This window comes from Nematolebias whitei, chromosome 14 (assembly GCF_014905685.2).
Source record: "Nematolebias whitei isolate Nwh7 chromosome 14, NemWhi1, whole genome shotgun sequence".
NCBI lineage: Eukaryota > Metazoa > Chordata > Actinopteri > Cyprinodontiformes > Rivulidae > Nematolebias > Nematolebias whitei.
This window is the reverse complement of record NC_056511.1, coordinates 3,326,799-3,337,363: the sequence shown is the minus strand read 5'-3', so window position 1 is coordinate 3,337,363 and position 10,565 is coordinate 3,326,799. Positions and strand designations below refer to the sequence as shown.

General features: G+C 44.6%; 2 protein-coding genes across 2 annotated transcripts in view; one reads left to right on the top strand and one right to left on the bottom strand.

The window, feature by feature from the left end:
* The window catches only part of fam114a2 (family with sequence similarity 114 member A2), a 10,949-nt gene extending 6,264 nt beyond the window's left edge, over positions 1-4,685 (bottom strand). Inside the window, exons 1-9 of the mRNA XM_037687235.1 lie at positions 4,494-4,685; positions 3,784-4,016; positions 3,513-3,612; positions 3,313-3,414; positions 3,115-3,221; positions 2,912-3,046; positions 2,667-2,831; positions 782-905; positions 624-709 (exon numbers count right to left, since the gene is read on the bottom strand). Coding sequence (XP_037543163.1) covers positions 624-709; positions 782-905; positions 2,667-2,831; positions 2,912-3,046; positions 3,115-3,221; positions 3,313-3,414; positions 3,513-3,612; positions 3,784-3,993 — 1,029 coding nt within the window. The 5' untranslated portion in view covers positions 3,994-4,016; positions 4,494-4,685. The remainder of the gene's footprint in view (positions 1-623; positions 710-781; positions 906-2,666; positions 2,832-2,911; positions 3,047-3,114; positions 3,222-3,312; positions 3,415-3,512; positions 3,613-3,783; positions 4,017-4,493) is intronic.
* A 745-nt stretch (positions 4,686-5,430) lies between these two features.
* Positions 5,431-10,211, top strand: LOC119419868 (microfibrillar-associated protein 3-like). Its single transcript, XM_037687234.1, has 3 exons — positions 5,431-5,441; positions 5,849-6,119; positions 9,055-10,211. The coding sequence occupies exons 2-3, from the start codon at positions 5,879-5,881 to the stop codon at positions 9,741-9,743; spliced, it is 930 nt and encodes a 309-aa protein (XP_037543162.1). The 5' UTR covers positions 5,431-5,441; positions 5,849-5,878; the 3' UTR covers positions 9,744-10,211.
* The last annotated feature ends 354 nt before the right edge of the window (positions 10,212-10,565 follow it).

Sequence of the window (10,565 nt, the reverse complement as noted above, 5' to 3'; positions counted from 1 at the left end):
AAGGAAGGAAAGAAGTTCAGAAGGAAGTTTGGAAGGAAGGAAGGAAGGAAAGAAGTTCGGAAGGAAGTATGAAAGGAAAGAAGGAAGGAAGGAAGGAAGGAAGGAAGGAAGGAAGGAAGTTTACAAGGAAGGAAAGAAGTTTGGAAGGAAGGAAAGAAGTAAGGAAGGAAGTTTAGAAGGAAGGAAAGAAGTTCGGAAGTTTGGAAGGAAGGAAGTTTGGAAAAAAGGAAGGAAGGAAGTTTGGAAGAAAGGAAGCTTAGAAGGAAGGAAGCTTGGAAAAAAGGAAGGAAGAAAGGAAAGAAGTTCGGAAGGAAGTTTAAAAGGAAGGAAAGAAGTTAGGAAGTTTGGAAGGAAGGAAGTTTGGAAGGAAGGAAGTTTAGAAGGAAGGAAAGAAGTTAGGAAGTTTGGAAGGAAAGAAGTTTGAAAAAGGGAAGGAAGGAAGTTTGGAAAAAGGAAGGAAGGAAGTTTGGAAAAAAGGAAGGAAGAAAGGAAGCTTGGAATAAAGGAAGGAAGAAAGGAAGGAAGGAAGTTTGGAAGTAAGGAAGTTGGGAAGTTTGGAAGGAGGGAAAGAGGGAAGGAAATGAGGGAGAGAAGGAAGGATGGATGTTTTATTGGACTGGCACCTTGCTGAGTTTGTCAGCTGTGGCAGAAACACTCAGACCCTCCAGAGCTTCCATCAACTCCTGCTCAAACTCCGCCCCGTCTTCATCTGAGGTCAGAAAACACGGACGTTTAATCCTGGAGATGTTTCAGGACACAGAGTCCAACGTGGACGTCTTACCTTTGTTCTCGTCAACGTCCTCCTCGTCAAACTCCATCATGGAGAACAAGTCTTTGATCCGGCCCAGCTCGGCTCTGAGCTGGACCAGCTCGTCTCCTGACAGAGTCGTCAACACGGACTTCACCTGCACACAACATCAACACACAAGTCTGGGTAAAACAAAACATCTGCATCCTCCCAGATGTTCTGATCCCTTCAGAAGGTTCTGGAGGAGATCCTGCAGAGGAAACAAGCTGTAGACTTCACGTCAGTGTCCTGTATGACGTGAGGTTTGCATCCAACAAAGCAGCTTTGGTCGAGAGTAAAGAGGAAATAAACAAGATAGTTTCTAAAGACTAAAGCTGCTGCAGGAGAACGCCTCCAATGAGGAGATGTGCTTCCTGTCTGAACACAGGCTGATGAAACTCATAAAGACATGAACATTTCAGCACTTCACCAAACAGCTGTTAAAAATTTATCTCCCCTGGAATGCCTGGGGGTCTGCGTTCCCAGACAGAGAGGAAATATAATCCCTCCAGCGAGTTCTGGGCCTGCCCCGGGAGCCTCCTCACAGTCGGGAGAGCCCGGAGGCATCTTGAACCGATGCCTGAAACCCTCAGAGCAGCGGCTCTCCTCCAAGCTCCTCACCTCCATAGCTCGTTACGTGCTCGACAAGAAGCAAGAAAACTCCTGTTTGTTTGAGGTGGCACAGACCAGGACAGCTTGTTTTGTCCATTTCATTCTTAATGTTAACATTTCCATGTTGACTCCGCCCACTTCAAAGTTCTGGCAAATCATGTGAAAGCTGTCGGGACACCACACAAAAACACAGGTGCTGCCGAGATGACGTGTTGAAAACAAGCTGCAGGAACTCCCAGAGCTGAGCTGTGAGGAAAACATGACGAGGTTCTTTTCTCTGCAGTGGAGCAGTTCCACGTCTAGGATACTTCCTGTGTGACACAGGAAGCTCATCGGGATCTACTACTACTAAGTAGTAGATACTACTCTCAAGCTACTTGGATCTCACGTATCAAAAGGTGAGTGTTGGAACATGAACAGACCAGTAAAGCTCTAATTCTTTTACAGTACAACTGACTGGAGCAACACTGTCATTACAGCAGGTGAAGCCTCTGACCTCCATCTGACTCAAGAGTGAACGGTCCGCAGTTATGAAGCGACCCACAGACGAGGACGTAGCGTCACACGCAGCACGCCGTGTTTACAGAAGGAAACATGGCCGCCACACGTTAGCATGAGTTAATATGAGGTTTTCAGTCAGAACTGATTTAATTATCTGACATGCTTGATCCGTCCAGTGTTTGTATTTGATCTTTTACCTACTCCAGAGCAGAATTACACTTCTGGAACCGGCGCAACGAACAGAAAGTAGAAACAAACTCGAGAATTGATCCCATCATGCTAGCATCGATACGGTCCGACATGTTGGCATGCCACTGCTGGTACCACCCGTCGGTGTAAGTTGTCAGACATGCAGGACGACATGGAGAATCAGAAATGGGTCACGTTTCTCTGCAATGTGAACGGAGCCAAACTCTGTCTCCTGAGGCCGACATCTGCTGAGGTGGAAACATTTTCATGTTCTGATTTACAGGAACGAGTTTTAAAAATCTGGTCAAGTAGATAAAACACTTGTTTAAATGTTGCACAGGTGTGTCAACAGGGAGAACTGACTAAAAGTTGCAGACACGTTGTTTGGGTTCAAAACATCTCTGATGCTCAGAGGAACAAACCAATGACCACAGAGAATAACAAACTGGAAAAACAAGAAAATCATCGTTCAGCTACAAATACACTTGTCCCCCTTCTTTTTAACTTCATCCTACCTGAATCGTGTCTCTGAGTTTGAACCGAAGCATTAGTAGACAGATAAAACATGAAGCGGTACCTTTAATTCGCTCTCCCGGGACAGAATCTCCAGAGCTTCAAGGTGTGACAGACCCTGATACTCATCGAACAGCATCCCGTAGTGTGCCACCACCTTCTTCTCAGAGTCTGAGGAGTCTTTTTCTGTCGTCTGCAGCTCCTCTCGCTCCTTCGCCTCCCGCAACACCTGACAAACACACAAAATGTTGTGTGTTTAAGAAACGGCACACTCTGGTTTCAATCAGATCCTCTTAAAACTTGTCCTACCTGTGACAGAGTGGCGTTCCTGCTCATCAGTCCTTTGGTCTTCTTGAAGCCGGGGTCACCTTCAGCTATCACATCCATGGTCTTCTTCCCGATGAACTCCAGAGCGTCCAGACCTCCGCTAATCACCGTCTTCCCCTGAGAAGAAGTTTGGTTAAATGTGTCGCTGCTGCCCCGGCTGTGAACACGGTGAAACGTCTCCTTACGGTTATGTGGACCACGTTGGTGAGAGACGACAACATTTCCATTGCACCCCCCACTGCTGATGATGACCCGTCGCTCGCAGCACGCTCCTCCTCGCCGCTGGACTCGCCTGCAGGAGACGAGACAAACACGTTTTATGTCAAATGATGAGAAATGTGGAGTTCTTCTTCATTTTGTTTAAACTGCACAGCTCATCTCACCCTCGTGTTTCTGTTCTTCTGGAGCCTGGGCTGACAGTTCGGTCGGACTCGGGATTCCCAAAGACGTCTCTGCCTTCTCGATCACCTGAGTGAGCCCCTGGCCTGGACAGATGTTTGGTGAAGAGCGAAAACTCGTTTAAAATGAGGAATCGCACTGATCAAACCTGAGGCGACGCAGTGCTCTGCGAGGTTAAACTCACCCACGGTGGCCACTGTGGCCGTTGCTGTGGTCAGAATGGATTTGCCCCAGCTGCCCCAGTATCCCCAACCCCCCTGAGACACAGTGGACTCACTGGGCGTCTGTCCGAGAACAAAAAAGAAACACAAAGATGGAGCAAGACTCTAATTACTCCATAATATAAAAACATCTGGAAGAAGCCAGATTCTCCCCGACAGTGAAACATGTTCCTCTCAGCTCCAACAGTTCCCTCCCTCAGAGAGGACCTTCTCCGTCTGCCTCCTCACTGCTACCTTTGCTGGCTGCTCCTCTGCCTTGGGCTCCTCCTCGACTTCAGCTTTGGGCTTGGCTGCTGTTTTCCTCCTGGCTTTCCTGGTCGGGGCTACGTCGGTGGAGATGTCAGGTGTGGATGGGGAGGAGCTGTCTGGTGTTCCAGCGGGAGAAGCGTCCTGCATCTCAGGAGCTTCCACAGCTGCTGCTCCAGAAGCTTCACCGTCTGACATCTTACCAATGTCTCAGAGCATACCTGCAGAACGAGACCGTGTTAGCCAAATAATGTCCAATAAACTGTCCCGAGAGGTTTAAACTGATTTAGTTTGAAGATTCTGATGCCACAGGTGGATCTGTAATAAATCATATAGAGATTCATCAAATCAGCAGTGAACGTGTCAAAAACATGGAAGGAGCAGCTCTTCACTTCTCAGCTGCTTGGTGTCCTTAAGTCCACGATACGACTTATGAAGTTTTAAATTTATAGTTAAAAAGGGCACTAAGATGCATCATTCCACAAACACAGTGCATGGAAGTACAAAGTCCCAAACACGAGCAACACATGAGCCCAGATTGTGTTAAAACAGAGGAAACCTCGAACCTGTAGCCTCTTTAGAATCTGCTAATAAGAGATTAAAGGATTACCTGAGCTGCAGATGAATGTTAAATTAATTAAAATTAACTAAAAGTAAACAGACATGAAATAAACTCAAGGCTACCCTTGTAAACTTACCTTAAGTGTTAGCAGGTATTAGCCTTCTTGTTGTTTCTTTCCTGAAACAAAACAATTACCCTCCTGTATTACAGTTTATACTTCTGTAGCTAAGCGTTAAAAACATCTAACTTCTCCAAAATGCAGCAGGTTTTCTTGTTTACTTTTTCTGCCCCACAATTCTAGCCACGTCACATTTTGTTGTCAAAGGTTACGGCTAAAAGTTAGCTACTCTGATCCTGGTTAATCCTAGTTCCGTTTTGGGACCTTCAGAATAAAACTAGTCTTAAAACTTTACTTTTCAAACAATACGTCAAACTTTATTAAGACACCTGTATCTTAAGAAAGAGCAAAAATTAATTATTTATTCAGATTTATATAACAAAAATATTCTAAAAATCTTTTTTAATTCAAACATATTTGACGCTTAGTATTTATTTTGAAATAATCGGTCTAGGTACTCACTTCCTTACAGAAGCTTGATCAAACAGGAAGCGGAAGATAAACGTTAAAAAGTTTCAAAATAAACCATTTAACTTAAAAACGTATAGAAGACGAGTCTTCAGTTTAAAAAGTATAATTGATTAAACACATTTTTGTCGTAAAAATATTTAGTTTATATTTTATTATTTGTGATTTTAATCCAATTAAGATTATTTTTAAGTATCAACACAAATAACGGTTTATTAAAAGACATCTAAAACTTGCAAATATATGAAATAACACTATATTTGTTCTTATACAAATTAAACGTACAGTTTATTTAATATTTAAAATTTGTGCGTTTGGTCGGTAAAAGTAAGCCCCGCCCACTCGGTCTCACCTGAACCAGGTAGGAAGAAGAACACAGAATCGAGCGTATTTCTGGCTTTAACGAAAAATGAAAGCATTCATTGAAACTTAGACTCACACATATTGGATGTTCTGTCCGCAGAAGATTAATGTTAAGGATTTTTCTGGCAGCAGAAGGTGAGAAAATAAATTATTTTAGGACTTTACCTGAATCAGTGCTCACTCAGCACATTTGTGAGACAACTTGTTACCAAATGTTTCTGCCTTTTAACTTTTTTATGGAAGGTTCTGGGTCATTTTGTTTTTATTTCAAGTTTCCTCTTTGTTTCTAGACATAATGGACTCATGTTGTAGTTTTTCTTTTGAAGTCATGACTTTGAGTTTTATGATGCATTGTTTTCATTAAGAATTAAGTTGGCTGAAAAGAGAACAGAGCAAATAAAATGAAGGCTTGTAATTACAAACAAAACACTAAAGATGTTTTCGTCAGGATAGATGTACAAGAAGTCCTGAAGATAAATCAGATACAGACAGAATACAATGCAGGTCAGAAGTCAAAGCATCTCTCTCTTCCTGTTGTGCAGGTTGGTCCGGTCTAAATGTGACGCGAGGCGATGTCATCTCCTGAGAATCAGACGCTCCTCGTCATGCTGCTGTTGGCCTGCTGCTCAGCAGGTGGAGCTCAGAACGAGTCGCACGTCGTGGCCGTCCTGCAGCTGGAAGTCTTCACCTCCAGCTCCAGGTCCATCGTGGTGAAGGAGGGGTCCAACATGCTGATTGAATGTAACGTGACTCGAGAGCACGATGAGGTCCGGTGGTTTAACTCCAAAGGACCTCTGGAGACAGATGGAGCAGGTAGGGCGAGGAGCTCACGTCCTGGTGTGTGTTTCTCTTACTACTGTCCACAGTCTTCCTCTTATTGGTGATCAGGTTGCAGATGGAACACCCAGACCTCTCTCCAGTAACATTCTCCAGTTTCTCCTGTAGGTTCTTGAGGTGCTTTCATGTCAGAGAGGACACATATAGTCCCTCCACTGGGTCTGCCTGAGGTCTCCGCCCATTACCTGGAAGACCTCCAGAGGGAGGCACCCAGGAAACATCCTAATGAGATGCCTGAACCACCTCCTCTGACTCCTTTTGCGGAGGAGGAGCAGCGGCTCTGAGCTCCTCACCCGATCTCTGAAACCAGAACCTCACGGGGCTGCGACTAGTTGGTCATGAGGAGTCTCCAAAATGTCTCAAAACCTTCGAGGTGGTTCTCAGGTTCCTTGCTCGAGTCTCAGTGACTTTCAGTTTTGCAGCTTGAGTTTTAAACGTGTTCAAAAGTGTTCTGATGTAATTTTCTGTTCAAATAGTCTCAAAGTTGTCACGAGCATCAAGAGCTGGTCTTAAACCATTTCTCCCCTCCACCCGAGGCTCCACTCCCAAATGTTTAGGTCTAAAACCCACAATAATGTTAAATATTTTTATTAAATCACTGGTTCAAATCTGCCTAAAAGAACTTCAGTGAAATAAATCAGGCAGCTGCCAAGGTGGGCGCAAAGCTGGTCTGGGGCCAGACGTTGTTTATTTTATTTAAACCTTTATTTTACCAGGAAAGAGATCCTTTTAGATTATTAATCTCTTTTACAACAAAATATCTGGCATTAAGACATAAAATACAATGCAAGTTTAAAAAGTTTCTCAATTTAAGACATTTGAATATTACAGGTGTAATATGTGACTAAAACCTCTTAACAGTTTTATTTAAAACTAGATAAAAGTATTAAAGACTCCAACCTCAACTCAAGCTGCAGATCATTCCAAGACCACGGCTGAAATCGCACAAACTCATCTTTCCTGACTTTGTGCGCACAAAATGTAACTTAAACCACAGCCGGCCGCTGGTCCTGAGACTGTGTTGTGTAGTGAAATGAACTTGGAGTAGATGTATGAGGGGTCATTTTCCAAAAATGGCTTTGTATATGAAAATATACCAGTCCTTCATCTTTCCAATATTGAGTGAAGTCCAGCAAGAGTACCAGTACAAAAAGTACAATGGTGAGTTTTAAAGTGAACTTGTTATATACCACAGCAGGTAAAGAGCTACGGGGGTGGAGGAGGTTAATCTATAGAGTGTGTCTCTGTGATCCAGCTGTGATGAAAACAAACCGCTTATGGGAAGAAATAGAAAAACATGATTTCAGTCTATACAAAAAACTTAAAGTAAATGTTGATTTTTTTTAGATATGTAAGGTGATGTTTAAAGTTAAGAACTTTATCCAGCCAAATACCAAGATATTTGTATGTCTTCAGTCTCTGATGTCACCATTCAGTGTTTTAATAGAAGGAACGGGTACCACAGAATCATGGGAGAACAACATAACTTTAGTTTTGCATTCAGGAGTAATTTTGAATCACGGAGAGCGTTCTGTAACGTGTTGAAATCAGTCTGAAGATCTGAGTGTACTGCGTCTAGAGAGGGACATCTAGAGACATAGACCAGCAGCAAAACCCACAGGCTGTCTCAATACCAGGGCCGCTTTCTGAAGGTCTTGGAATGTTTTGTAAATTCTTTGTAAGTTTAATACTTGATAATTTTCTGAGGGATGTTTTTGATTGACATGATTTGATTTTAATTTGATTTTATGAGGACAGCAGGACATGTTTAGACTGGTACAGGACATGTATGAAGACAGCAGGACAGCAGTGAGATGTGCTGCAGGAATGACAGATAGCTTCAAGGTGGAGGTGGGAGTGCATCAAGGATCAGCTCTGAGCCCCTTCTTGTTTGCTCTGGGATGGACCGACTAACAGATGAGGTCAGGCAAGAATCCCCGTGGACTATGATATTTGCAGATGACATTGTGATATGTGGTGAGAACATGGAACAGGTGGAAGAGAACTTGGAGAGGTGGAGGTATGCACTTGAAAGAAGAGGAATGAAAGTCAGCCGTAGTAAGACAGAGTCCATGTGTGTGAATGAGAGGGAGGAGGTTTTAACAGTGAGGCTACAAGGAGCAGAGGTCACAAAGGAGCAGGACTCCAAGGACTTGGGGTCCACTGTCCAGGAACATGGGGAGTGTGGTAAAGAGGTGAAGGAGAGAGTCCAGGCAGGATGGAGTGATGGAGAAAAGTTTCAGGAGTGATTTGAGACAAAATGGTGTCAGCAAAGATCAAAGAAAAAAGTTTACAAGACAGTGTTGAGACCAGCTATGTTGTATGGTCTGGAGACAGAGACATGGACAAAAAGACAGGAGACAGAGACATGGACAAAAAGACAGGAGACAGAACTGGAAGTGGCAGAAATGAAGATGTTGAGGTTCTCCTTAGGAGAGACAAGGATGGAGAAGATCAGGAATGAGATCATCAGAGGTACAGCACAGGTTGAACAACTGGGAGATAAAGTTAGAGGACACACTGAGATGGTTTGGACATGTCCAGAAGAGGGACAGTTGTTTGGACATGTCCAGAGGAGGGACAGTGGTTTGGACATGTCCAAAGGAGGGACAGTGGTTTGGACATGTCCAGAGGAGGGACAGTGGTTTGGACATGTCCAGAGGAGGGACAGTGGGTATATTGGTAGAAGGATGTTAGAAATGCAGCTGCAGGAAAAAGACGAGTGTAGATGGAGTGAGGACAGAGGATGCAGAGGACAGAGTGAGATGGAGGAGGATGAGCCCTGAAGAGTGAAAAGCTGGAAGAAGAAGATTTTTATTGGCATGAAGACATATTTAGGTGTTCAGAAATGTTGTCACAGCTGAATGTAAATTATTTGCAAGTTTTTTATTTATTTATTAATTTTTTTCAGGAGGTAAGTGGCAGATCCATGAGAACGGTGCCCTGAACATCACCGCGGTCTCCTTCCAGGACCGTGGACGCTACACCTGCGTGGCTTCCAGCAGCGCCGGCCTCACAACAAACTACACGGTGACGGTGCGCGTGGCGTACACCAACAGCGGCCTGGGAGTGTACTTTGTCGTCGTGTGCCTGGTGGCCTTCACCATCACCATCATCCTGAACGTGGCGCGCCTGTGCATGGTCAACAGCCACCTGAAGGAGATGGAGAAGGCCATCAACGAGTTCTTCCGCACCGAGGGCGCCGAGAAGCTGCAGCGGGCGTTCGAAGTCGCCAAGCACATCCCCATCGTCACCTCAGCGAAGACGGTGGAGTTCGCTCGGGTCACGCAGTTCAAGACCCTGGAGCTCGCCCGGCACATCGAGGAGCTGGCGCGCAGCGTCCCTCTGCCGCCGCTCATCCTGAACTGCAGGATGTTCACAGAGGACGCCGCGAACCCGGAGTCGGACCCGGCGGTGACGTCCGGGAGCGGCTCGGTTGAAAATGAGGAGGAGGCGTCCAACGTGATGCTGTTGAGTGAAGGGCGAGACGATGGAGACGGCCGTCATGTCGTCAAGCTGCACGCCGAGAGGACCGGCGGGGAGGAGCAAAACACCGGCTCTGGTTCAGGAACAAGAATAGTCTATGAGAGCGACGCGTGAAACCGAGATGATCAGAAACACGTGTCTGCAAAGAAATGTCCAAAAACTGCCAGAAATCAAGAAATCATAAAGATTCTGAATAATTTATTTTAAAATCCTGCACCAGGACAGAACTCAGATCAGAGAGGACCGGAGGACGCCTAAAGCTTTGACTGTGGAACATCTGGCACGTTTTCTCCCTTCACACATTCATTACATTATTACCCACCATCACAGATGGGTAATAACGTAAATGCTTGTGTGCACGTGTTGGTCTGTGTTAGTAAAATATTGAGGAAAAGATGCATTTCTCAGGAAGTAATCATCAATTTTACTTCTACAACTGTCTGAGTCAACTCGATTCAAAATGGCCGCCACAGCTAACTGATCATATCAATCATAAAATCATAAAATGAGCTTGAACTCAAACACGATCTGAACTGGATATGGTGTGGTAGTAGCTGATAGTCATCCCAACATCCACTCTAAACATGAAGACCGCTGGCGGGTGATGGGCATTCTTCCAACGAATGCTCCCGTCACTCTTTGTTTCTTCTCTTCCTCCTCGTTCCTTCAGATTTCTTCGTTTTCTTTTAATTTTAAAAGTGAATCCAGAATAAAAATGAAATAATGGAAAGTGTTCTAATGACCAGCTGATCTTCTTGTCTGGTGCTCGTAGAATAATAAAGTTCTGGTTCTGTTGTCGGAACGTGCCGTTTGGAGCGAAACGTGTCTAACGCCGTCGGGATCGTTTGAGAAAATACGACACGATGACTTGTTTGTATTATGAGGTTGTTGTTGTTTTTGTTTACAGTGACGTTTAGAACGGGTCAAGTCACCAAA

Coding starts and splice junctions, on each gene's coding strand:
- LOC119419868 (XM_037687234.1), top strand. CDS start 5,879: ATGTCATCTCCTGAGAATCAGACGCTCCTCGTCATGCTGCTGTTGGCC. Junction 6,120..9,054: donor TCTGGAGACAGATGGAGCAG/GTAGGGCGAGGA, acceptor AATTTTTTTCAG/GAGGTAAGTGGCAGATCCAT.